The 27,958-nt window shown below is 44.8% G+C and overlaps 1 protein-coding gene across 1 annotated transcript; it reads right to left on the minus strand.

The window, feature by feature from the left end:
* On the minus strand, positions 1-27,071 carry LOC133463477 (tetraspanin-14-like). Its single transcript, XM_061745034.1, has 9 exons — positions 26,969-27,071; positions 20,853-20,933; positions 17,181-17,231; positions 16,246-16,392; positions 9,499-9,669; positions 7,989-8,114; positions 7,477-7,527; positions 6,365-6,478; positions 1-144 (listed from the first exon to the last, which is right to left on the minus strand). Exons 2-9 carry the CDS (start codon positions 20,931-20,933, stop codon positions 79-81), a joined length of 807 nt encoding a protein of 268 aa, XP_061601018.1. The 5' UTR covers positions 26,969-27,071; the 3' UTR covers positions 1-78.
* Positions 27,072-27,958: the final 887 nt, after the last annotated feature.

Genomic DNA, 27,958 nt, shown 5'->3' on the forward strand with positions numbered 1-27,958 from the left:
GAGGAGAGAGAAGGCAGAAAGGAAGGCACGTCTGGCAGAAATCTCATCAGAAACCCCGGGTTAGCTGGTCCTGCAGGTTTAGTAGCTGAATCTGACTTTCTCAATGTCCGAGATCAGAGTCCTGGCCAGGTAGATCCCCACCATCTAGAACAGAGAACAGGTAGATACAGGTGAGTTACTATCATACTGGACCAGGTAGATCCCCACCATCTAGAACAGAGAACAGGTAGATACAGGTGAGTTACTATCAGACAGAAACAGGTAGATCCCCACCATCTAGAACAGAGAACAGGTGGACACAGTCAGTGCTTTACTGTAATCATACTGGAACAGTTTTTCCTCCCGTACCCGAGGGCGTTTTTCCTCCCGTACCCGAGGGCGTCGGGCGTTTTTCCTCCCGTACCCGAGGGCGTTTTCCTCCCGTACCCGAGGGCGTTTTTCCTCCCGTACCCGAGGGCGTTTTTCCTCCCGTACCCGAGGGCGTTTTCCTCCCGTACCCGAGGGCGTTTTTCCTCCCGTACCCGAGGGCGTTTTCCTTCCCGTACCCGAGGGCGTTTTTCCTCCCGTACCCGAGGGCGTTTTTCCTCCCGTACCCGAGGGCGTCGGGCGTTTTCCTTCCCGTACCCGAGGGCGTTTTTCCTCCCGTACCCGAGGGCGTCGAGCGTTTTTCCTCCCGTACCCGAGGGCGTTTTTCCTCCCGTACCCGAGGGCGTCGGGCGTTTTCCTTCCCGTACCCGAGGGCGTTTTTCCTCCCGTACCCGAGGGCGTCGAGCGTTTTTCCTCCCGTACCCGAGGGCGTTTTTCCTCCCGTACCCGAGGGCGTCGGGCGTTTTCCTTCCCGTACCCGAGGGCGTTTTTCCTCCCGTACCCGAGGGCGTCGAGCGTTTTTCCTCCCGTACCCGAGGGCGTCGGGCGTTTTCCTTCCCGTACCCGAGGGCGTTTTTCCTCCCGTACCCGAGGGCGTCGGGCGTTTTTCCTCCCGTACCCGAGGGCGTCGGGCGTTTTTCCTCCCGTACCCGAGGGCGTCGGGCGTTTTCCTCCCGTACCCGAGGGCGTTTTCCTCCCGTACCCGAGGGCGTTTTCCTCCCGTACCCGAGGGCGTTTTTCCTCCCGTACCCGAGGGCGTTTTTCCTCCCGTACCCGAGGGCGTCGGGTGTTTTTCCTCCCGTACCCGAGGGCGTTTTTCCTCCCGTACCCGAGGGCGTTTTTCCTCCCGTACCCGAGGGCGTTTTTCCTCCCGTACCCGAGGGCGTCGGGCGTTTTTCCTCCCGTACCCGAGGGCGTTTTTCCTCCCGTACCCGAGGGCGTTTTTCCTCCCGTACCCGAGGGCGTTTTTCCTCCCGTACCCGAGGGCGTTTTTCCTCCCGTACCCGAGGGCGTTTTTCCTCCCGTGCCCGAGGGCGTCGGGCGTTTTTCCTCCCGTACCCGAGGGCGTCGGGCGTTTTTCATCCCGTACCCGAGGGCGTCGGGCGTTTTTCATCCCGTACCCGAGGGCGTCGGGCGTTTCCCTCCCGTACCCGAGGACGTTTTTCCTCCCGTGCCCGAGGGTGTTTTTCCTCCCGTGCCCGAGGGCGTCTGGCGTTTTTCCTCCCGTGCCCGAGGGCGTTTTCCCTCTCGTGCCCGAGGGCGTCGGGTGTTTTTCCTCCCGTACCCGAGGGCGTTTTTCCTCCCGTACCCGAGGGCGTTTTTCCTCCCGTACCCGAGGGCGTCGGGCGTTTTTCCTCCCGTACCCGAGGGCGTTTTCCTCCCGTACCCGAGGGCGTTTTTCCTCCCGTACCCGAGGGCGTCGGGCGTTTTTCCTCCCGTACCCGAGGGCGTTTTTTCTCCCGTACCCGAGGGCGTTTTTCCTCCCGTACCCGAGGGCGTCGGGCGTTTTTCCTCCCGTACCCGAGGGCGTTTTTCCTCCCGTACCCGAGGGCGTTTTTCCTCCCGTACCCGAGGGCGTTTTTCCTCCCGTACCCGAGGGCGTTTTTCCTCCCGTACCCGAGGGCGTTTTTCCTCCCGTACCCGAGGGCGTTTTTCCTCCCGTACCCGAGGGCGTTTCTCCTCCCGTACCCGAGGGCGTCGGGCGTTTTCCTTCCCGTACCCGAGGGCGTTTTTCCTCCCGTACCCGAGGGCGTTTTTCCTCCCGTACCCGAGGGCGTCGGGCGTTTTCCTCCCGTACCCGAGGGCGTCGAGCGTTTTTCCTCCCGTACCCGAGGGCGTCGGGCGTTTTTCCTCCCGTACCCGAGGGCGTTTTTCCTCCCGTACCCGAGGGCGTCGGGTGTTTTTCCTCCCGTACCCGAGGGCGTTTTTCCTCCCGTACCCGAGGGCGTTTTTCCTCCCGTACCCGAGGGCGTTTTTCCTCCCGTACCCGAGGGCGTCGGGCGTTTTTCCTCCCGTACCCGAGGGCGTCGGGCGTTTTTCATCCCGTACCCGAGGGCGTCGGGCGTTTTTCATCCCGTACCCGAGGGCGTCGGGCGTTTCCCTCCCGTGCCCGAGGGCGTCTGGCGTTTTTCCTCCCGTGCCCGAGGGCGTTTTCCCTCTCGTGCCCGAGGGCGTCGGGTGTTTTTCCTCCCGTGCCCGAGGACGTTTTTCCTCCCGTGCCCGAGGGCGTCTGGCGTTTTTCCTCCCGTGCCCGAGGGCGTCTGGCGTTTTTCCTCCCGTGCCCGAGGGCGTTTTCCCTCTCGTGCCCGAGGGCGTCGGGTGTTTTTCCTCCCGTACCCGAGGGCGTTTTTCCTCCCGTACCCGAGGGCGTCGGGCGTTTTTCCTCCCGTACCCGAGGGCGTCGGGCGTTTTTCCTCCCGTACCCGAGGGCGTTTTTCATCCCGTACCCGAGGGCGTCGGGCGTTTTTCATCCCGTACCCGAGGGCGTCGGGCGTTTCCCTCCCGTACCCGAGGGTGTTTTTCCTCCCGTGCCCGAGGGCGTCTGGCGTTTTTCCTCCCGTGCCCGAGGGCGTTTTCCCTCTCGTGCCCGAGGGCGTCGGGTGTTTTTCCTCCCGTACCCGAGGGCGTTTTTCCTCCCGTACCCGAGGGCGTCGGGCGTTTTTCCTCCCGTACCCGAGGGCGTCGGGCGTTTTTCCTCCCGTACCCGAGGGCGTTTTTCCTCCCGTACCCGAGGGCGTTTTTCCTCCCGTGCCCGAGGGCGTTTTTCCTCCCGTGCCCGAGGGCGTCGGGCGTTTTTCCTCCCGTACCCGAGGGCGTCGGGCGTTTTTCCTCCCGTACCCGAGGGCGTTTTCTTCCCGTACCCGAGGGCGTTTTTCCTCCCGTACCCGAGGGCGTTTTTCCTCCCGTACCCGAGGGCGTCGGGCGTTTTTCCTCCCGTACCCGAGGGCGTTTTTCCTCCCGTACCCGAGGGCGTCTTTTCTCCCGTACCCGAGGGCGTTTTCCTCCCGTACCCGAAGGCGTCGGGCGTTTTTACTCCCGTGCCCGAGGGCGTTTTTCCTCCCGTACCCGAGGGCGTTTTTCCTCCCGTACCCGAGGGCGTCGGGCGTTTTCCCTCCCGTACCCGAGGGCGTTTTTCCTCCCGTACCCGAGGGCGTTTTTCCTCCCGTACCCGAGGGCGTTTTTCCTCCCGTACCCGAGGGCGTTTTTCCTCCCGTACCCGAGGGCGTCGGGCGTTTTTCCTCCCGTACCCGAGGGCGTTTTTCCTCCCGTACCCGAGGGCGTTTTTCCTCCCGTACCCGAGGGCGTCGGGCGTTTTTCCTCCCGTACCCGAGGGCGTTTTTCCTCCCGTACCCGAGGGCGTCGGGCGTTTTTCCTCCCGTACCCAAGGGCGTTTTTCCTCCCGTACCCGAGGGCGTCAGGCGTTTTTCCTCCCGTACCCGAGGGCGGTTTTCCTCCCGTACCCGAGGGCGTTTTCCCTCCCGTACCCGAGGGCGTTTTTCCTCCCGTACCCGAGGGCGTTTTTCCTCCCGTACCCGAGGGCGTTTTTCCTCCCGTACCCGAGGGCGTCGGGCGTTTTTCCTCCCGTACCCGAGGGCGTCGGGCGTTTTTCCTCCCGTACCCGAGGGCGTTTTTCCTCCCGTACCCGAGGGCGTTTTTCCTCCCGTACCCGAGGGCGTTTTTCCTCCCGTACCCGAGGGCGTTTTTTCCTCCCGTACCCGAGGGCGTCGGGCGTTTTTCCTCCCGTACCCGAGGGCGTTTTTCCTCCCGTACCCGAGGGCGTTTTTCCTCCCGTACCCGAGGGCGTTTTTCCTCCCGTACCCGAGGGCGTTTTTCCTCCCGTACCCGAGGGCGTTTTTCCTCCCGTACCCGAAGGCGTCGGGCGTTTTTCCTCCCGTGCCCGAGGGCGTTTTTTCCTCCCGTACCCGAGGGCGTCGGGCGTTTTTCCTCCCGTACCCGAGGGCGTTTTTCCTCCCGTACCCGAGGGCATCGAGCGTTTTTCCTCCCGTACCCGAGGGCGTCGGGCGTTTTTCCTCCCGTACCCGAGGGCGTCGGGCGTTTTTCCTCCCGTACCCGAGGGCGTCGGGCGTTTTCCTCCCGTACCCGAGGGCGTTTTCCCTCCCGTACCCGAGGGCGTTTTTTCCTCCCGTACCCGAGGGCGTTTTTTCCTCCCGTACCCGAGGGCGTCGGGCGTTTTTCCTCCCGTACCCGAGGGCGTCGGGCGTTTTCCTCCCGTACCCGAGGGCGTTTTTTCCTCCCGTACCCGAGGGCGTTTTTTCCTCCCGTACCCGAGGGCGTTTTTTCCTCCCGTACCCGAGGGCGTTTTTTCCTCCCGTACCCGAGGGCGTTTTTTCCTCCCGTACCCGAGGGCGTTTTTTCCTCCCGTACCCGAGGGCGTTTTTTCCTCCCGTACCCGAGGGCGTTTTTCCTCCCGTACCCGAGGGCGTCAGGCGTTTTTTCTCCCGTACCCGAGGGCGTTTTTCCTCCCGTACCCGAGGGCGTCGGGCGTTTTTTCTCCCGTACCCGAGGGTGTTTTTCCTCCCGTACCCGAGGGCGTTTTTCCTCCCGTACCCGAGGGCGTTTTTCCTCCCGTACCCGAGGGCGTTTTTCCTCCCGTACCCGAGGGCGTTTTTCCTCCCGTACCCGAGGGCGTCGGGCGTTTTTCCTCCCGTACCCGAGGGCGTTTTTCCTCCCGTACCCGAGGGCGTTTTTCCTCCCGTACCCGAGGGCGTTTTTCCTCCCGTACCCGAGGGCGTTTTTCCTCCCGTACCCGAGGGCGTCGGGCGTTTTTCCTCCCGTACCCGAGGGCGTCGGGCGTTTTTCCTCCCGTACCCGAGGGCGTTTTTCCTCCCGTACCCGAGGGCGTTTTTCCTCCCGTACCCGAGGGCGTCGGGCGTTTTTTCTCCCGTACCCGAGGGTGTTTTTCCTCCCGTACCCGAGGGCGTTTTTCCTCCCGTACCCGAGGGCGTTTTTCCTCCCGTACCCGAGGGCGTTTTTCCTCCCGTACCCGAGGGCGTTTTTTCCTCCCGTACCCGAGGGCGTTTTTTCCTCCCGTACCCGAGGGCGTCGGGCGTTTTTCCTCCCGTACCCGAGGGCGTCGGGCGTTTTTCCTCCCGTACCCGAGGGCGTTTTTCCTCCCGTACCCGAGGGCGTTTTTCCTCCCGTACCCGAGGGCGTTTTTCCTCCCGTACCCGAGGGCGTTTTTCCTCCCGTACCAGAGGGCGTAGGGCGTTTTTCCTCCCGTACCCGAGGGCGTTTTTCCTCCCGTGCCCGAGGGCGTTTTTCCTCCCGTACCCGAGGGCGTCGAGCGTTTTTCCTCCCGTACCCGAGGGCGTTTTTCCTCCCGTACCCGAGGTCGTCGGGCGTTTTTCCTCCCGTACCCGAGGGCGTCGGGCATTTTTCCTCCCGTACCCGAGGGCGTTTTTCCTCCCGTACCCGAGGGCGTCGGGCGTTTTTTCTCCCGTACCCGAGGGCGTTTTTCCTCCCGTACCCGAGGGCGTTTTTCCTCCCGTACCCGAGGGCGTTTTTCCTCCCGTACCCGAGGGCATCGGGCGTTTTCCTCTCGTACCCGAGGGCGTTTTTCCTCCCGTACCCGAGGGCGTTTTTCCTCCCGTACCCGAGGGCGTTTTTCCTCCCGTACCCGAGGGCGTTTTTCCTCCCGTACCCGAGGGCGTTTTTCCTCCCGTACCCGAGGGCGTTTTTCCTCCCGTACCCGAGGGCGTCGGGCGTTTTTCCTCCCGTACCCGAGGCCGTTTTTCCTCCCGTACCCGAGGGCGTTTTTCCTCTCGTACCCGAGGGCGTCCGGGGTTTTCTTGATGATGATGATGATGATGATGATGATGATGATGATGATTTTATGGTATTAAGGTGTTAAGGTGTTATTACCTTCAGGAGGGAGATTATTTTTTGTTATTAAGGTGTTATTACCTGCAGCAGGGAGATGATGATGATGTTTTTATGTTATTAAGGCGGTATTACGGTGGTATTAAGGTGTTATTACCTGCAGCAGGGAGATGATGATGAACACCACGGCCACCGTGTACAGGTTTCCCGGTAGCCAGTCCTCCAGCGCGGCGATGCAGCCCTTGGTGTAGATCTGGTTACTCCATTCTGACTGTAGAACCAGGACAGAACCAGGACAGAACCAGATCAGAACCAGGACAGAACCAGATCAGAACCAGGACAGAACCAGATCAGAACCAGGACAGAACCAGGACAGAACCAGGTCAGAACCAGGTCAGAACCAGGTCAGAACCAGGTCAGAACCAGGTCAGAACCAGGTCAGAACCAGGTCAGAACCAGGACAGAACCAGGACAGAACCAGGACAGAACCAGGACAGAACCAGGACAGAACCAGGACAGAACCAGGACAGAACCAGGACAGAACCAGGACAGAACCAGGAAAAACATCAGGACAAACATCAGACACGGTTCATGTTCCTACCAGGTCAGCAGGGGAACCTGCTCTGGTAGAGGAACCAGAGGAACCAGAGGAACCAGAGGAACCAGAGGAACCAGAGGAACCAGAGGAACCAGAGGAACCAGAGGAACCTGCTCTGATTACACGGCGGTCTGGAAAGGTCAAGTTTCTCTGACTGCGTTTCCATCAGTCTAAATTCAGGTTATTGCTAATATTCCGGTTACTGAAACATTGGGAATATTCCGTTTCCATGGTGATTAATCATTTATCTGGATCAAACCAGCGATGCGGTTTGACAAACTTCAACTTTTCTCTCTCCTTCTTGTAAATCTTCTATCCCGGTACTTTGTACCGTCTACAAATGCAGAAATGTTCATATCCTTCATTACATTTATGAAGTGATTAGTCTCCTCCTGGTCTTGTTTCTCCGTGTTTATAAGAACTTCCTGGACTCAAAAGACCAGGATTCCTGGAGAACTGAGCATGTGCAGAAAACAACTTCCTGTTCCGTTTGGCGTTTACATGACCCAATATTCAGGTTTTAAATAGAGCTGCACCGATCAGGATTCTGAGGGCCGATCACTGATCACCAACACCAGTATCGGCCGATCACCGATCACAGCGTGAAATCCATAAATTCGTCAATATTATTAAAGTACCAAGGACAGGAAGTGAACAGGAAGTGAACTCACCTTCAGTTTCTTCCTGACGTCGTAGCCGCACTGAGTGTTCATCACCGTGTCCTGGAAAACAAGCAGCAGCAGTTTAACCAGAGAACTGAGACCAGCAGCTACTGGATCAATACTGATCAGTACTGATCAGCACTGATCAATACTGATCACTACCGGATCAATACTGATCAATACTGATCAGTACTGATCACTACCGATCACTACCGGATCAATACCGATCAGTACTGATCAGTACGGATCACTACCGGATCAATACCGGATCAATACTGATCAGTGAGGATCACTACCGGATCACTACCGGATCACAACCGGATCAATACTGATCAATACTGATCAGTACTGATCACTACCGATCACTACCGGATCAATACCGATCACTACTGATCACTACCGGATCAATACTGATCCGGTAGTGATCAGTATTGATCCAGTACTGATCCACTGATCAGTACTGGATCAATACTGATCAGTACTGGTCACTCCTGATCTACTGATCACTGATCAATACTCACGGCGGGGTCGGGGATGCAGCAGGAGAAGGGAACCCCACACTTCTCTCTGCTGCGGTGAGTGCCGTTGCAGCTGAAGTAAACGTTGTGGTCCCAGTCCACCGGGTCCTGGGCCCCGCAGCACTGGTTCTGGAATAAGAGATAATCAATAATCAATCAATCTGGAAACACAAACCCAAACCCTAGAAACCCGCAGCACTGGTTCTGGAATAATCAATCAATCAGACCCTAGAAACCTGCAGCACTGGTTCTGGAATCAATAATCAATCAAACCCTCTAGAAACCTCTGGTTCTGTTTGAGACGGTTCTGTGACATCACAGGCTTCAGATCAATATTACAGTTTCCTCACTGCAAAACTCTAAATCTGACCAGGAATATTGGTCTTATTTCTAGTTAAAATGTCTCATTTTTAGTCAAAAATCTCATTACAATTAAAACAAGAGTCATTACCAGAAAAATAACTTATTTGACAATTTTCACCTGTTTCAAGTAAATTTTCACTTGAAATAAGTAGAAAAATCTGCCAGTGGAACAATATTGTTTTGCTTGTAATGAGAAGACAAATCTTGTCCCACTGGCAGATTTTTCTGCAAAAAACAGTGAGTGCAAAGGATGGTAATACAAGTAATTTATTATATATTTTACATTCTATATTATTATATATAACATATTATTATTACATATAACAGCTGCTGCTGAGAAAATTGCAATAGTATCTGATTTGTGGCATGTTCCAACCACAGGTTAATTTGCACATTTTATTTATATTAGAAGAGGTATCACTGATTGGATTTTATTTTCAGTGAAATTTTATTTATTTGTCCTGTTTCTTTATTTATCAAGTTGTATTTTTTCTACTTTGTGATTTTATAAGCTAGGAAAATTTGAAGGACAAGGTACTTTAGCTGTTTCACTGTTATCCCACTGTTTAAGCCATTCAGTTTGAATAAATGTTGAATCTGTTCTTACATTTCAAACTTGTTTCATTTGAGTCATTCCAGTTTTGCAGTACAGGTGGACTCATTTCATTGGTTTTTATTAATTCAATTTAATTGGTGTAGTTTAGTATTTAGTATCTTTTAGAGCAGTGATTTGGCTCCAAAGACTGAATGTGGTGATAGATTTATAGTTACAAAGGTGGAGTTGAATAGGTATTTTTTTATCGTCATTTTTATCGTTATCGGGATAAATGCCAGAAATTATCGTGATACACTTTTTAGTCCATACTGCCCATCCCTTGTTGGAAGTAAAGTTTAGTTTTGGTGGAAATCTTCAAAGTAATAAAAGTGCTTTTTTGTCTCTTGTGTCGTTTGCTCCACGTTCTAGGTTTCTGTTAAAAGAACTGGATTCATCAAAGTTCCTGCTGTGGGAACCCGGTTCATCTGTAGTTTTAGTTGTATTGTTGTAAGAATCATCTGTGACCCATGAACTTCAATGATTGTAAAGTCTTGCCATCCTCTGCAGAGACTAGAACATGAATGATTGTAGAGTTTTAAATGATTGTATTTTTACCATCCTCTGCATGGAGTCGATGAGGTTCTGCAGGTCGATGTCGTCCCGGTAGGCCCGGATGTTCTGCAGGAAGAAGTCATTGATCCAGTCTCTGACCTGACTCTGAAACACCACGGCTAAAACGGCCGCCGTCAACTCCAGGAAGAAGATCAACCCAATCACCCCGGAGAACTGAAACAGAGAGAAATACAAACAACTAAAATCAACCCAATCACCCCGGAGAACTGAAACAGAGAAATACAAACAACTAAAACATGTTCTGTGTTACATCCACGCACAACCAACCAACCAACCAACCAACCAACCAACCAACGAACGAACAAACAAGCATGTTATTTTGCCTCATTCAAATCATCTTGAAGTTTGCATCATAACTTCTCAGCTGCCGAATAACCTGCAGATTTCCAACGCACTTTTCTCCAGATTGTCGCTACGTTTCTCCATTTTCTGTTATCGTTTCTCTTATTTTCTTCTCTTTTCTTTCTTACCGCTATTTTCATTTTTCTTCTTCGTGACAGGTGTTCGCTTTTGCCTGGGGAGTTTAGTTCAGCATTGGCTTTAAAGATATCTGGCTCCATCTAGCATTGTGAATGGGTATAACGTCTAGACCCCGAATGTAAGACGACCCCCACTTTTTGTGCCATATCTCCAGACCGGCTCAAGGAGCATGAGAAAATAAGAAATTAACAAAGGGAAGAAACAGAAAGGTGTGAGTTTGGCGACTCCACCGTAACGGGTGTACCGATAAAGCTGGTTAGAGGCCCGGGAATAGAGACATCCCAAATCACCGGGAATAGAGACATCCCAAATAAAGCTGGTTAGAGGCCCGGGAATAGAGACATCCCAAATAAAGCTGGTTAGAGGCCCGGGAATAGAGACATAAATACAGCTGGTTAGAGGCCCGGGAATAGAGACATAAATAAAGCTGGGTTAGAGGCCCGGGAATAGAGACATCCCAAATAAAGCTGGTTAGAGGCCCGGGAATAGAGACATAAATAAAGCTGGATAGAGGCCCGGGAATAGAGACATAAATAAAGCTGGGTTAGAGGCCCGGGAATAGAGACATCCCAAATCACCGGGAATAGAGACATCCCAAATAAAGCTGGGTTAGAGGCCCGGGAATAGAGACACAAATAAAGCTGGTTAGAGGCCCAGGAATAGAGACACAAATAAAGCTGGTTAGAGGCCCGGGAATAGAGACATCCCAAATAAAGCTGGTTAGAGGCCTGGGAATAGAGACATAAATTCAGCTGGTTAGAGGCCCGGGAATAGAGACATAAATAAAGCTGGGTTAGAGGCCCGGGAATAGAGACATCCCAAATAAAGCTGGTTAGAGGCCCGGGAATAGAGACATAAATAAAGCTGAATAGAGACATAAATAAAGCTGGTTAGAGGCCCAGGAATAGAGACATAAATAAAGCTGGATAGAGGCCCGGGAATAGAGACATAAATAAAGCTGGGTTAGAGGCCCGGGAATAGAGACATCCCAAATAAAGCTGGTTAGAGGCCCGGGAATAGAGACATAAATAAAGCTGGATAGAGGCCCGGGAATAGAGACATAAATAAAGCTGGGTTAGAGGCCCGGGAATAGAGACATCCCAAATCACCGGGAATAGAGACATCCCAAATAAAGCTGGGTTAGAGGCCCGGGAATAGAGACACAAATAAAGCTGGTTAGAGGCCCAGGAATAGAGACATAAATAAAGCTGGATAGAGGCCCGGGAATAGAGACATAAATAAAGCTGGTTAGAGGCCCGGGAATAGAGACACAAATAAAGCTGGTTAGAGGCCCGGGAATAGAGACATAAATAAAGCTGGTTAGAGGCCCAGGAATAGAGACATAAATAAAGCTGGATAGAGGCCCGGGAATAGAGACACAAATAAAGCTGGTTAGAGGCCCAGGAATAGAGACATCCCAAATAAAGCTGGTTAGAGGCCCGGGAATAGAGACATCCCAGATAAAGCTGGGTTAGAGGCCCGGGAATAGAGACATAAATAAAGCTGGTTAGAGGCCCGGGAATAGAGACATAAATAAAGCTGGATAGAGGCCCGGGAATAGAGACATAAATAAAGCTGGGTTAGAGGCCCGGGAATAGAGACATCCCAGATAAAGCTGGATAGAGGCCCGGGAATAGAGACATAAATAAAGCTGGTTAGAGGCCCTGGAATAGAGACATAAATAAAGCTGGATAGAGGCCCGGGAATAGAGACATAAATAAAGCTGGTTAGAGGCCCGGGAATAGAGACATAAATAAAGCTGGATAGAGGCCCGGGAATAGAGACATAAATAAAGCTGGATAGAGGCCCGGGAATAGAGACATCCCAAATAAAGCTGGTTAGAGGCCCGGGAATAGAGACATCCCAAATAAAGCTGGTTAGAGGCCCGGGAATAGAGACATAAATAAAGCTGGATAGAGGCCCGGGAATAGAGACATAAATAAAGCTGGGTTAGAGGCCCGGGAATAGAGACATCCCAAATAAAGCTGGTTAGAGGCCCGGGAATAGAGACATCCCAAATAAAGCTGGTTAGAGGCCCGGGAATAGAGACATCCCAAATAAAGCTGGTTAGAGGCCCGGGAATAGAGACATAAATAAAGCTGGATAGAGGCCCGGGAATAGAGACATAAATAAAGCTGGTTAGAGGCCCGGGAATAGAGACATAAATAAAGCTGGGTTAGAGGCCCGGGAATAGAGACATAAATAAAGCTGGTTAGAGGCCCGGGAATAGAGACATAAATAAAGCTGGATAGAGGCCCGGGAATAGAGACATAAATAAAGCTGGATAGAGGCCCGGGAATAGAGACATAAATAAAGCTGGATAGAGGCCCGGGAATAGAGACATAAATAAAGCTGGGTTAGAGGCCCGGGAATAGAGACATCCCAAATAAAGCTGGTTAGAGGCCCGGGAATAGAGACATCCCAAATAAAGCTGGTTAGAGGCCCGGGAATAGAGACATAAATAAAGCTGGATAGAGGCCCGGGAATAGAGACATAAATAAAGCTGGGTTAGAGGCCCGGGAATAGAGACATAAATAAAGCTGGATAGAGGCCCGGGAATAGAGACATAAATAAAGCTGGTTAGAGGCCCGGGAATAGAGACATAAATAAAGCTGGATAGAGGCCCGGGAATAGAGACATAAATAAAGCTGGTTAGAGGCCCGGGAATAGAGACATAAATAAAGCTGGATAGAGGCCCGGGAATAGAGACATAAATAAAGCTGGGTTAGAGGCCCGGGAATAGAGACATCCCAAATAAAGCTGGTTAGAGGCCCGGGAATAGAGACATAAATAAAGCTGGATAGAGGCCCGGGAATAGAGACATAAATAAAGCTGGTTAGAGGCCCGGGAATAGAGACATAAATAAAGCTGGGTTAGAGGCCCGGGAATAGAGACATAAATAAAGCTGGTTAGAGGCCCGGGAATAGAGACATAAATAAAGCTGGATAGAGGCCCGGGAATAGAGACATAAATAAAGCTGGATAGAGGCCCGGGAATAGAGACATAAATAAAGCTGGATAGAGGCCCGGGAATAGAGACATAAATAAAGCTGGATAGAGGCCCGGGAATAGAGACATAAATAAAGCTGGGTTAGAGGCCCGGGAATAGAGACATCCCAAATAAAGCTGGTTAGAGGCCCGGGAATAGAGACATCCCAAATAAAGCTGGTTAGAGGCCCGGGAATAGAGACATAAATAAAGCTGGATAGAGGCCCGGGAATAGAGACATAAATAAAGCTGGGTTAGAGGCCCGGGAATAGAGACATAAATAAAGCTGGTTAGAGGCCCGGGAATAGAGACATAAATAAAGCTGGTTAGAGGCCCGGGAATAGAGACATAAATAAAGCTGGTTAGAGGCCCGGGAATAGAGACATAAATAAAGCTGGTTAGAGGCCCGGGAATAGAGACATCCCAAATAAAGCTGGTTAGAGGCCCGGGAATAGAGACATAAATAAAGCTGGATAGAGGCCCGGGAATAGAGACATAAATAAAGCTGGGTTAGAGGCCCGGGAATAGAGACATAAATAAAGCTGGTTAGAGGCCCGGGAATAGAGACATAAATAAAGCTGGTTAGAGGCCCGGGAATAGAGACATAAATAAAGCTGGATAGAGGCCCGGGAATAGAGACATAAATAAAGCTGGGTTAGAGGCCCGGGAATAGAGACATCCCAAATAAAGCTGGGTTAGAGGCCCGGGAATAGAGACATCCCAAATAAAGCTGGTTAGAGGCCCGGGAATAGAGACATCCCAAATAAAGCTGGTTAGAGGCCCGGGAATAGAGACATAAATAAAGCTGGTTAGAGGCCCGGGAATAGAGACATCCCATGTTTTCTGCTCATTATTATCTTTAGTTTTTGTTTGTTTTTGTTTTTTGTCTTGTTTTTGTTTTTAGTTTTTCTTTGTTCTTGTTATCTACTTTGTTTTACTCTGTTTAACTAACATTTTATATTGAACTGTAAAAGTTTTATAGAAATGTATATTTGTACTGTTGGAACTGAGGCAGCAACTAATGGGGATCTGAAATAAATAAAATAAATAAATAAACCCAACGACCTCCCTACCCGTGATGTTTAACATCCTCAAACCATTTGCTTCATATTCCGCCGACAAACTAAACTCAAAAGAGCCGGTTATTATTATTATTTCCAGCAGATTCCAGGCTGTTTTTTGCCATAAGTGTCCAGAGAACAGCCCTCCCCTCAGACAGATACACCAGAGAACAGCCCTCCCCTCAGACAGATACACCAGAGAACAGTCCTCCCCTCGGACAGATACACCAGAGAACAGCCCTCCCGTTGGACAGATACACCAGAGAACAGCCCTCCCCTCCGACAGATACACCAGAGAACAGCCCTCCCCTCAGACAGATACACCAGAGAACAGCCCTCCCCTCAGACAGATACACCAGAGAACAGTCCTCCCCTCGGACAGATACACCAGAGAACAGCCCTCCCGTTGGACAGATACACCAGAGAACAGCCCTCCCCTCAGACAGATACACCAGAGAACAGCCCTCCCCTCGGACAGATACGCCAGAAAACAGCCCTCCCCTCGGACAGATACACCAGAGAACAGCCCTCCCCTCGGACAGATACACCAGAGAACAGCCCTCCCCTCGGACAGATACACCAGAGAACAGCCCTCCCCTCCGACAGATACACCAGAGAACAGCCCTCCCCTCAGACAGATACACCAGAGAACAGCCCTCCCCTCAGACAGATACACCAGAGAACAGTCCTCCCCTCGGACAGATACACCAGAGAACAGCCCTCCCGTTGGACAGATACACCAGAGAACAGCCCTCCCCTCAGACAGATACACCAGAGAACAGCCCTCCCCTCGGACAGATACGCCAGAAAACAGCCCTCCCCTCGGACAGATACGCCAGAAAACAGCCCTCCCCTCGGACAGATACACCAGAGAACAGCCCTCCCCTCGGACAGATACACCAGAGAACAGCCCTCCCCTCGGACAGATACACCAGAGAACAGCCCTCCCCTCAGACAGATACACCAGAGAACAGCCCTCCCCTCAGACAGATACACCAGAGAACAGCCCTCCCCTCGGACAGATACACCAGAGAACAGTCCTCCCCTCAGACAGATACACCAGAGAACAGTCCTCCCCTCAGACAGATACACCAGAGAACAGCCCTCCCCTCGGACAGATACACCAGAGAACAGCCCTCCCCTCGGACAGATACACCAGAGAACAGCCCTCCCGTCAGACAGATACACCAGAGAACAGCCCCCCCCCTCGGACAGATACACCAGAGAACAGCCAGAGAACAGCCCTCCCCTCGGACAGATACGCCAGAGAACAGCCCTCCCCTCGGACAGATACACCAGAGAACAGCCAGAGAACAGCCCTCCCCTCGGACAGATACGCCAGAGAACAGCCCTCCCCTCGGACAGATACGCCAGAGAACAGCCCTCCCCTCGGACAGATACACCAGAGAACAGCCCTCCCCTCGGACAGATACACCAGAGAACAGCCCTCCCCTCGGACAGATACACCAGAGAACAGCCCTCCCCTCGGACAGATACACCAGAGAACAGCCCTCCCCTCAGACAGATACACCAGAGAACAGCCCTCCCCTCAGACAGATACGCCAGAGAACAGCCCTCCCCTCGGACAGATACACCAGAGAACAGCCCTCCCCTCGGACAGATACACCAGAGAACAGCCCTCCCCTCGGACAGATACACCAGAGAACAGCCCTCCCCTCGGACAGATACACCAGAGAACAGCCAGCGAACAGCCCTCCCCTCAGACAGATACACCAGAGAACAGCCCTCCCCTCGGACAGATACACAAGGGAACAGCCCTCCCCTCGGACAGATACACAAGGGAACAGCCCTCCCCTCGGACAGATACACCAGAGAACAGCCCTCCCCTCAGACAGATACACCAGAGAACAGCCCTCCCCTCGGACAGATACACCAGAGAACAGCCCTCCCCTCGGACAGATACACCAGAGAACAGCCCTCCCCTCAGACAGATACACCAGAGAACAGCCCTCCCCTCGGACAGATACACCAGAGAACAGCCCTCCCCTCGGACAGATACACCAGAGAACAGCCCTCCCCTCGGACAGATACACCAGAGAACAGCCCTCCCCTCAGACAGATACACCAGAGAACAGCCCTCCCCTCGGACAGATGTTTTGTTTCAAACGTACAAACTTCAGCAGACAGATGTTTTGTTTCAAACGTACAAACTTCAGCAGACAGATGTGTTTCAAACGTACAAACTTCAGCAGGCAGATGTTTTCTCTCAGAGCTCCCACGCAGCCGGCGAAGCCCAGAGTGAAGGTGATTCCTCCCACCGTCAGAACCAGCCACACCGGGTCAAAGCCGTGCAGCCGGGTCACCTGGGTCAGGTCCAGCAGTATCCCCTGAAACCAAACAGAAACCAGACCGGGTCAGAGCCGGGTCAGAAATGAAGCCAGACCCTCGGAGGGTTAGATGGTGATCAGTTCTACAGCAGGACCTGATACGGAAGGACCAGTTCTACAGCAGACCCCGATTGATCCAATAATAGGGTTAGGGTAAGGTTAGGAAATAATAACCTGGATGTTGAGATTAACTCACTCTGGATTCAGTTCTTTAAATACTCAACATTAATGTAGTGATGCACCGAAATGAAAATTTGTGGCCGAAACCGAAAATAATAATTAACACTTGGCCGAATACGGAACATGGTTCTTCAGCAGTTTTTCATTTATTTTGCCAATTTTTTCACCATTGCATAAATCAAATACATTTGATTTAGGCATGTTTGTAAAAGATAAAAATCTTTTACAAAATTACAAGGTAGAAAATATTTATTGAACATAAAAAACTGAACATGTTTTAATTTCCAGCATTATGTTGTTTTGGTTCCACCTGCTGGTGAATGTTGGTAAAATTCTTATGGGGTTACTTTTTGGTTGGCCAACGATTTATGTTTGTGGTGCAGCCGTTACGGAGCGGCCAGTCTATTTCCTTATTTTACAACGCCGTTATTAATTGTTCGGTTTTTTTCCCCACTTATTCCACCGAACACCAAAAGTGTTTTTTTGCCATTTTCGGCCGAACAATTTCGGTTACCGAACAATCGGTGCATCACTACATTAATGTGTTCCAAAGGGAAGCAGGGGGTTGTGGGTAATGAGCAGCAGGGGGTTGTGGGTAATCAGATTACCTTCTCACTCCAGGCCCAGAAGCCGACGGCGATGAAGGCGGCGCCGGCGAGCTGCAACGAAAACACATGATTCAGGGATGATGACATCACTTCCTGGATGATGACATCACTAGGGCTGCAACAACAAATCGATAAAAATAGATTATTAAAAGCGTTGGCAACGAATTCCATTATCGATTCGTTGTGTCGCGCGATTAGTCACTCACTAAAGCCTGATTTATGGTCCCGCGTTATACCAACGCAGAGCCTACGCCGTCCCCTACGCCGTAGCTCTGCGTTGGTGTAACGTGGAACCATAAATCAGCCTTAAGTCGCGGAGCTGAAGTTGACGTGTGTATTTAATGCGGCACAGCGCGCTGACGCCGCGCACGTTAAAAGAAGAAGAAAGAGGGCGCGGATTTGTTTGGTTTTTGTAACATGTCATGCTCAGGCAATGAGTCTGCAATGGCCCAAATCTTATCAAGACCTTAACTTAAAACTTAACTAGAACTTAAAATTTGCTTGACACAAATGAAAGTTCAATTGAAACACGTGGGAAAAACGTGTTATCAGGTGTAACGGCATTTTTAGGTTAGAAATAAGAAATCTTCTTGGTAAGATCTTAGTTTTTTGAGTGAAGGCAGTGAGGGAACAAATTGTAATGTTCAAACAAATCCTGTTTCTGATTTGTATTTTTCTTTATTTTTTATAATTTATTTATTGTTCTGACGGCTCAGGTCCCTTTTAAACAAAGTATAGCTGTTTTGAGCACTTTATTTTTATATATTTGGCAGATGTAAAGCATGCATGTGGATGTTTTCTGTGTTAGTCCATTTAGTTTTTTTAATCAATACTTTAAAAGCTCAGGATGTTCAAGGAGAAACCTGTTAGTAAACTTTCTGAACATTATCTGCACTTTCAGTTCTGTTTTCGAATGGTTGGAATTTAATGCTTTTTTTTTTTATCCGATTCATCAATTAACCGAAAAAATAATCAACAGATTAATCGGTTATTAAAATAATCGTTAGTTGCAGCCCTAGACATCACTTCCTGTGGTCTGACGGGGCAGGATGATGACATCACTTCCTGTGAGCAGACACAGGAAACAAACACTCCCTTTCGTCAGAGACTCAGCTCTGCAGCAACATTCCTTGAGCTGCAGAGTTTAATCCAGTTTATGTTTAACATGTTTAATCCCGCTGATTTCCAGCAGCTGATTATGATGTTTAAAGGAGCTTGAGGCAGGATTGAGGCAGGATTTATGAAAAAAATCCGTATACGTTTTAAGTTTTCTAGTAATAATGTCAGATGAAGCGTTCCAAACCCAAAAGAATGATTCCTCTAGTGTATCTCTCCGTTGCCTTGAACAGGCTGTTGCTGCAAAATGTGCTGCAATTCGGTCCCGAATTTCCCGCGCTGTCCTGCGTAACACTTTTCATCAGATTGTAAAAGCTCAATCAGGTGGATCTTTCTATCTTTATCCAGGTGTAAAACTGGAGGCTTGTACAACAACCACGTCACCGTTTTACTGGTGGTTTTAGCCTAAAAAACAAGATCCTCAAAACAACAAAGTTCTCAGTTGCAACAGAATCAAACAGGAAGTTACACGTCGTGTTGTGTAACTTCATCTTTCAGGTTCTGTTGAAACATGACAGAAATGAGACGGAGGAAACGCTCCAGACAGAGCTCAGTCTGATTCATTAACTATTGTTCTGTTTCACACTTCACTGTCAAGTTTTACTGTTTCTCTGATCAAACTGTCCAGAACTGTGGTTTAAAATGACTAAACGGAATCACGTGAAAATTACATTTTTAGTTATTTAATTCTTAGGTAATTTAAACAAAAAGCTTCAATTCATTACCATCCACAGTAAATTAGTTTAAATCTTGTCATCAAAGTAAGAGCCGGGTCACCTGGCTCTTACTTTACTACTTAAGTAATAATGCTTATCACTACAAGTAGTGACACCTACAAATACCTTTCGGGCATTCTTACAATAAACCCTCCATGCCACAAAAATGTGTACTCATCAAAAAATAATACAAAAAAAAAAACTTCTATCTGCAGTTAATCTGAGTCACTAAACAGTGATTAGACTGTAATCCTATTGCATTCATTTATACAAAAATAAATCAGCTATAGTGGTTAACCTTTTTTTTTTTTTTTAATCAGTACAGTATCTCTTCCAAAACCAATAACTGAAATAAAGCTAATGCAAATTGCAAAATAACATGCATAAAGGTTTTAAAAGATCACATTTTAGTTTTAGAGAGAGATTTCTGCTCTGAAACATTACACAAATAACTTTGCATCTCTTGTAAACAAAGTTTAAAAAAAAAAAAACACAACCACGTACAAAGTGGAAATAACCTAAAGCTCCCGCAGAGAAAGTTAAATGTAGGTTTATACGGGTTTATACTTTTATATCTGCATTATTGTAGCTCCACCAAGCTAGCAGGTTCTCATTGGCGTCGTTTGGAGCCAGGCTTTTATTTTCTTATATATTAAGACCAATATTTAGTACTTTTATTTTGAAGGAGTCTCGCCGAGAACTTGTAAACATCAGCGTTTTAACGCTTTAACGGTTAAAGTTTAACGGCTGTAGAAAGGTTTTATGCCAGACTAAAGGAGTGTCGGAGTGCTAAAGTGGAGCCTAACGACACAAAAACAACCTGCTGATCAGGAGCACAAGGTTGGTTTTATTTGTACATTTTATGCCGTATTTATGTATATATTGAGTATACGGAGTTTGCTAATGCTACTGCAAGACACAACAGTCCAGCCCCCGGTCTCGCACTCAGAAGGCACGCCGATTTTCCCCAGTGGCCAGCCGCGGTACTGCAACAAAAAATCCCATGGGGCCCAGTAGGGCTGGGCGATATATCGAGATTGTAATATATATCGATATATTTTCAAACGTGATATGGTACGAGACAATATCGTTTATATCGATTATTAAAAAAAAAAAAAAAAAAATTTTTTTTTTTTTTATGATTTTGATCTAGCTTATTTTGTGACAAATTGACTTGAATGTTTTATCTGAGATTGTCACAAATGTTTTGTTATTTGCACAACTGTCAACCTCAGTGGAAAAGTCTGCCTGTTACTGTCTACATTGTATTAATTACAGTGTATTTTAATTTAATTGTTATGCAGGAAAGGGATATTTGTTTTATTTTATTCAAGAAGCATTTTTATTCTATATATGCAGCAGTTTATTTTATTTAATTTGTTTTATACATGTTGATATTGTGCAGTCCTCTGTTAATAAAGGTCTCTCAGGACTGTCTCAGAAAACTAGAATATTGTGATAAAGCCCATTATTTTCTGTAATGCAAAAGTGTCATCCATTCTGGATTCATTACAAATCAACTGAAATATTTTAGCCTTTTATTATTTTAATATTGCTGATCATGGTTTACAGCTTAATAAAACTCAAATATCCTATCTCAAAAAATGAGAATATTCTGGGAATCTTAAACTTAAACTGTAAACCATAATCAGCAATATTAAAATAATAAAAGGCTTGCAATATTTCAAATGTTTGACATTTTTGTTTTTGTAATTACATTACATTACAGAAAATAAAGGACTTTATGACAATATTCAGTCCTGTACATCGGCTTTAGGACTTTACTCACCCACTTTTATTGTGCATTATTATTATTATTATTATTATTATTATGACTCACCCAGAAGATGATGTTGTAGCTGAACATCAGGTATTTGTAGCAGCAGCTGACCTCAGCGTTGTCATAGCGATAGTAATACATCTGCAAAACAACACGCACTTAGTTTTAGCATTTCAATTCAACTTTATTCATAAAGCGTTTATTACAACACAAGTTTCCAGAGACCAGAACATGAACATGAACATGAACCTCCATCAATTATTACATTAACAGGTAAAAACTCCCCTCTAGGAGGGAACAGGTCCAGGTCCAGGACCTGGACCAGGTCCTGGACCTGGACTAGGTCCTGGAAGTGTTAATATCAGGATTAAACTGAACTAATATCAGGATTAAACTGAACTAATATCAGGATTAAACTGAACTAATATCAGGATTAAACTGAACTAATATCAGGATTAAACTGAACTAATATCAGGATTAAACTGAACTAATATCAGGATTAAACTGAACTAATATCAGGATTAAACTGAACTAATATCAGGATTAAACTGAACTAATATCAGGATTAAACTGAACTAATATCAGGATTAAACTGAACTAATATCAGGATTAAACTGAACTAATATCAGGATTAAACTGAACTAATATCAGGATTAAACTGAACTAATATCAGGATTAAACTGAACTAATATCAGGATTAAACTGAACTAATATCAGGATTAAACTGAACTAATATCAGGATTAAACTGAACTAATATCAGGATTAAACTGAACTAATATCAGGATTAAACTGAACTAATATCAGGATTAAACTGAACTAATATCAGGATTAAACTGAACTAATATCAGGATTAAACTGAACTAATATCAGGATTAAACTGAACTAATATCAGGATTAAACTGAACTAATATCAGGATTAAACTGAACTAATATCAGGATTAAACTGAACTAATATCAGGATTAAACTGAACTAATATCAGGATTAAACTGAACTAATATCAGGATTAAACTGAACTAATATCAGGATTAAACTGGACTAATATCAGGATTAAACTGAACTAATATCAGGATTAAACTGAACTAATATCAGGATTAAACTGAACTAATATCAGGATTAAACTGAACTAATATCAGGATTAAACTGAACTAATATCAGGATTAAACTGAACTAATATCAGGATTAAACTGAATATCAGGATTAAACTGAACTAATATCAGGATTAAACTGAACTAATATCAGGATTAAACTGAACTAATATCAGGATTAAACTGAACTAATATCAGGATTAAACTGAACTAATATCAGGATTAAACTGAACTAATATCAGGATTAAACTGGACTAATATCAGGATTAAACTGAACTAATATCAGGATTAAACTGAACTAATATCAGGATTAAACTGAACTAATATCAGGATTAAACTGAACTAATATCAGGATTAAACTGAACTAATATCAGGATTAAACTGAACTAATATCAGGATTAAACTGAATATCAGGATTAAACTGAACTAATATCAGGATTAAACTGGACTAATATCAGGATTAAACTGAACTAATATCAGGATTAAACTGAACTAATATCAGGATTAAACTGAATATCAGGATTAAACTGAACTAATATCAGGATTAAACTGAACTAATATCAGGATTAAACTGAACTAATATCAGGATTAAACTGAACTAATATCAGGATTAAACTGAATATCAGGATTAAACTGAACTAATATCAGGATTAAACTGAACTAATATCAGGATTAAACTGAACTAATATCAGGATTAAACTGAACTAATATCAGGATTAAACTGAACTAATATCAGGATTAAACTGAACTAATATCAGGATTAAACTGAACTAATATCAGGATTAAACTGAACTAATATCAGGATTAAACTGAACTAATATCAGGATTAAACTGAACTAATATCAGGATTAAACTGAACTAATATCAGGATTAAACTGAACTAATATCAGGATTAAACTGAACTAATATCAGGATTAAACTGAACTAATATCAGGATTAAACTGAACTAATATCAGGATTAAACTGGACTAATATCAGGATTAAACTGAACTAATATCAGGATTAAACTGAACTAATATCAGGATTAAACTGAACTAATATCAGGATTAAACTGAACTAATATCAGGATTAAACTGAACTAATATCAGGATTAAACTGAACTAATATCAGGATTAAACTGAACTAATATCAGGATTAAACTGAACTAATATCAGGATTAAACTGAACTAATATCAGGATTAAACTGAACTAATATCAGGATTAAACTGGACTAATATCAGGATTAAACTGAACTAATATCAGGATTAAACTGAACTAATATCAGGATTAAACTGAACTAATATCAGGATTAAACTGAACTAATATCAGGATTAAACTGAATATCAGGATTAAACTGAACTAATATCAGGATTAAACTGAACTAATATCAGGATTAAACTGAACTAATATCAGGATTAAACTGAACTAATATCAGGATTAAACTGAACTAATATCAGGATTAAACTGAACTAATATCAGGATTAAACTGGACTAATATCAGGATTAAACTGAACTAATATCAGGATTAAACTGAACTAATATCAGGATTAAACTGAACTAATATCAGGATTAAACTGAACTAATATCAGGATTAAACTGAACTAATATCAGGATTAAACTGAACTAATATCAGGATTAAACTGAACTAATATCAGGATTAAACTGAACTAATATCAGGATTAAACTGGACTAATATCAGGATTAAACTGAACTAATATCAGGATTAAACTGAATATCAGGATTAAACTGAACTAATATCAGGATTAAACTGAACTAATATCAGGATTAAACTGAACTAATATCAGGATTAAACTGAATATCAGGATTAAACTGAACTAATATCAGGATTAAACTGAACTAATATCAGGATTAAACTGAACTAATATCAGGATTAAACTGAATATCAGGATTAAACTGAACTAATATCAGGATTAAACTGAACTAATATCAGGATTAAACTGAACTAATATCAGGATTAAACTGAACTAATATCAGGATTAAACTGAACTAATATCAGGATTAAACTGGACTAATATCAGGATTAAACTGAACTAATATCAGGATTAAACTGAACTAATATCAGGATTAAACTGAACTAATATCAGGATTAAACTGAACTAATATCAGGATTAAACTGAACTAATATCAGGATTAAACTGAACTAATATCAGGATTAAACTGAACTAATATCAGGATTAAACTGAACTAATATCAGGATTAAACTGAACTAATATCAGGATTAAACTGAACTAATATCAGGATTAAACTGAACTAATATCAGGATTAAACTGAACTAATATCAGGATTAAACTGAACTAATATCAGGATTAAACTGAACTAATATCAGGATTAAACTGAACTAATATCAGGATTAAACTGAACTAATATCAGGATTAAACTGAACTAATATCAGGATTAAACTGAACTAATATCAGGATTAAACTGAACTAATATCAGGATTAAACTGAACTAATATCAGGATTAAACTGAACTAATATCAGGATTAAACTGAACTAATATCAGGATTAAACTGAACTAATATCAGGATTAAACTGAACTAATATCAGGATTAAACTGAACTAATATCAGGATTAAACTGGACTAATATCAGGATTAAACTGAACTAATATCAGGATTAAACTGGACTGATATTCAGTTTAATCCTGAACCTCTTTGTCCAGTGGCGTCAATTCAGTCTTACTAAGGTACGGCAAGGTTACGAGTCACAGAATTAACCAGAGTATCAATCAACACGTCCAGCAAATACTCATCACAGAAGTTTATGTATCTGATCTGTGTGGTCAAGAAAACTGGAACTTTTTACAATGCAGTCTCGCTCACTGCAAAAACTCACAATCTTACCAGGAATATTTGTCTTATTTCTAGTTAAAATGTCTCATTTTTAGTCAAAAAATCTCATTACACTTAAAACAAGAGTCATTACCAGAAAAATAACTTGTTATTTGACAATTTTCACCTGTTTCAAGTAAATCTTCACTTGAAATAAGTAGAAAAATCTGCCAGTGGGACAAGATTTATCTTCTTATTACAAGCAAAACAATCTTGTTCCACTGGCAGATTTTTCTACTTATTTTAAGTGAAAATCTACTTGAAACAGGTGAAAATTTTGACTTTTTTCTCGAAATTTTGAGAAAAAAGTCGAAATTTTAAGAAAAAAAGTCGAAATGTCGAGAAAAAAGTTGAAATTTTGAGAAAAAAGTCAAAATGTCCAGAAAAAGTTGAAATTTTGAGAGAAAAAAAAGTCAAAAATTTTATGAAAAAAGTTGAAATGTGTACAAAATTTTGTTTTATTTGACCATTTTCACCTGTTTCAAGTAAATCTTCACTTGAAATAAGTAGAAAAATCTGCCAGTGGAACAAGATTTATCTTCTCATTACAAGCAAAAAAATCTTGTTCCACTGGCAGATTTTTCTACTTATTTTAAGTGAAAATCTACTTGAAACAGGTGAAAATTGTTGTTTTTGAGTCTTGTCTTAAATGTAATGAGATTTGAAAAAAAAAAAAAATGACTAAAAATGAGACATTTTAACTAGAAATAAGACAAATATTCTTGTAAAGATTTTGAGTTTTTGCAGTGTAAAATAACTAGTGAAATGGATCATGTTCTGATTGGCATTGGTAGTTATACCTTCCCATACCCAATAGTCTTTGTCGTACCTGCAGTCACCAATCCTTTATCGTTACCCATTGGCATATTTGGCATGAAACTCTTTACATATATGTATTTATAATAATAATAATAATAATAATAATAATAATAATAATAATAATAATAATAATAATAATAATAATAATAATAGATCTCTTAAGTTAGCATCATCCTTAAAAATGTTTAGGACCAGCTTGGTGGGGAATCTTTTATATAGACAAAACTAACAGGCTATTCTTACTGAAATGAAATTACCATTTCATGGATATTTTTGTTTGTGTGTTTATTGTCTTTTTCTTTGTTTCTTTTACCTTTTCTTTTCCTTTTTCTATTGATTGACTTGTTTTGGTGATGTTGTATTGACTACTGTCCAGCTGTGTGGTCCAGACTCCAGTGCAGCTAAAAGGGACTTGTCCAGAATAAAGCAGCTGGCCTTGCTCTTAAATCCACTACTAGATCTAATACACTGTTAAATCACGGGAAGCTGTCATGGCTGTTTGTGGAGCAGAGATTTAAATCCACTACTAGATCTAACACACTGTTAAATCACGGGAAGCTTCATGGCTGTTTGTGGAGCAGAGATTAGCTTCTAGTTTGGCTGGATTTTTTAGGAACATTTGTTCAAATAAAAAGCCAGAATACAGAAATATTAATGACACTAGTGAGAGACACAGACATAACACTAGACATGTTGCAATGGGTGGATTCACAATGCCTAAGCCGAGACCTGAGGCAATGAGGAACACAGTCATGTACAGGAACTCTTTGCCAGCATGTATTACAGAAATTAACCATAAAAGGCAGTTTAAGAAACGACTGAAGGACTTTCTTATACACAATGAAAATATTGTAATTTAACTTTTAACTTTTTTTATGCTGTAATGAATTGTTCTCTCTTGCAATATTTTTATTATTAATTCAATGTTTTTGTATGTATTTTGTATGATATTTTGAGGACCCCAGGAAGAATAGCTGTTGCTAAGTGTAACAGCTAATGGGGATCCTAAATAAACTAAACTAAATAAACTAAACTAGTACTGATGTAACAGAGTATTACCATAGTTGTACTGATGTAACAGAGTATTACCATAGTTGTACTGATGTAACAGCTAATCCTAAATAAACTAAACTAAACTATTGAGGGGGAGGATTTTTTATATTTTCCTCTCCTGCACACATTATTTGTCCTTGTATGATAAAATTGCCGTTATCATTGTGCAAATAAATAAATAAATAAATAAAAATAAATGATTAAAAAACTTTTTATCAGGTTTAAACTGAACTTTATAAAGTTTCAGGAATGCTAACAGGTTGGAGCTAACTGAAAACAACCCGGAACATTCTTTACTAACCAGTCCTCTAACCCTCTAATAAACCTCTAATAAACCTCTAATAAAACCTACTAAACCCTCCATTAAACCCTCTAAACCTCCACTCACCGCAGACCAGGAGCCGCCGCTAAAACTCCAACTTTGATCAGATTCTTTATCTTTTCCTGGAAATTCACCCGAATCAAAACAAGTTTCCGCTGCGTTTCTTCTTCTTCTGCTGCTTTATAGAGGAGACACGGAGGAGACGCCGCGGACAGCGACGCCTGTGGCGGCGAGGGGAACTGCAGGCTCCGCCTCTGGCGGCGAGGGGAACTGCAGGCGACAACTTTTTTTTTTTTTCAACAGTTCTTTATTAACAAAACAAACAATCAAACAATACAAAAGCAAGTCTTATCAATGAAATATCAAACAGAACATCAGCCAGGGGGTAGGCTGCTAAATAAATACAGAAATCACAAGTTTTCATAGCTTTCTTGTTATTGGAGTCACAAATACTTTGTATGTTCAGTTTCCTTTTGGAATGCAATAAAGCAGTAAATTTACCTTTGTGTATGTGATACTTCCCTAATATTATTAACAAGTTTATACTTGATTTTATACTTGATTCTGTTTCTTACTTTTGACATCGTGGACACCAAAAAGTCCATTGTTCCAATCTAAAGAAAAATCAGAGTCAATCTTCAGGGTGATGTAACGGGTTAATCTCTCCAGAAGGTGCAGTAGAGTTACAGGTGATGTAACGGGTTAATCTCTCCAGAAGGTGCAGTAGAGTTACAGGTGATGTAACGGGTTAATCTCTCCAGCAGGTGCAGTAGAGTTACAGGTGATGTAACGGGTTAATCTCTCCAGAAGGTGCAGTAGAGTTACAGGTGATGTAACGGGTTAATCTCTCCAGAAGGTGCAGTAGAGTTACAGGTGATGTAACGGGTTACTCTCTCCAGAAGGTGCAGTAGAGTTACAGGTGATGTAACGGGTTAATCTCTCCACAAGGTGCAGTAGAGTTACAGGTGATGTAACGGGTTAATCTCTCCAGAAGGTGCAGTAGAGTTACAGGTGATGTAACGGGTTACTCTCTCCAGAAGGTGCAGTAGAGTTACA

This window comes from Cololabis saira, chromosome 17 (genome assembly GCF_033807715.1).
Source record: "Cololabis saira isolate AMF1-May2022 chromosome 17, fColSai1.1, whole genome shotgun sequence".
NCBI lineage: Eukaryota > Metazoa > Chordata > Actinopteri > Beloniformes > Belonidae > Cololabis > Cololabis saira.

What these genes read in the sequence shown, in the direction of transcription:
- LOC133463477 (XM_061745034.1), bottom strand. Translation starts at nt 20,933, where the DNA reads ATGTATTACTATCGCTATGACAACGCTGAGGTCAGCTGCTGCTACAAA. An exon ending in GCTACAACATCATCTTCTGG is followed by an intron (nt 17,232 to 20,852) that starts GTGAGTCATAAT and finishes TTTTCGTTGCAG; the next exon opens with CTCGCCGGCGCCGCCTTCAT. An exon ending in TCATCATCTCCCTGCTGCAG is followed by an intron (nt 145 to 6,364) that starts GTAATAACACCT and finishes TCTCTGTTCTAG; the next exon opens with ATGGTGGGGATCTACCTGGC.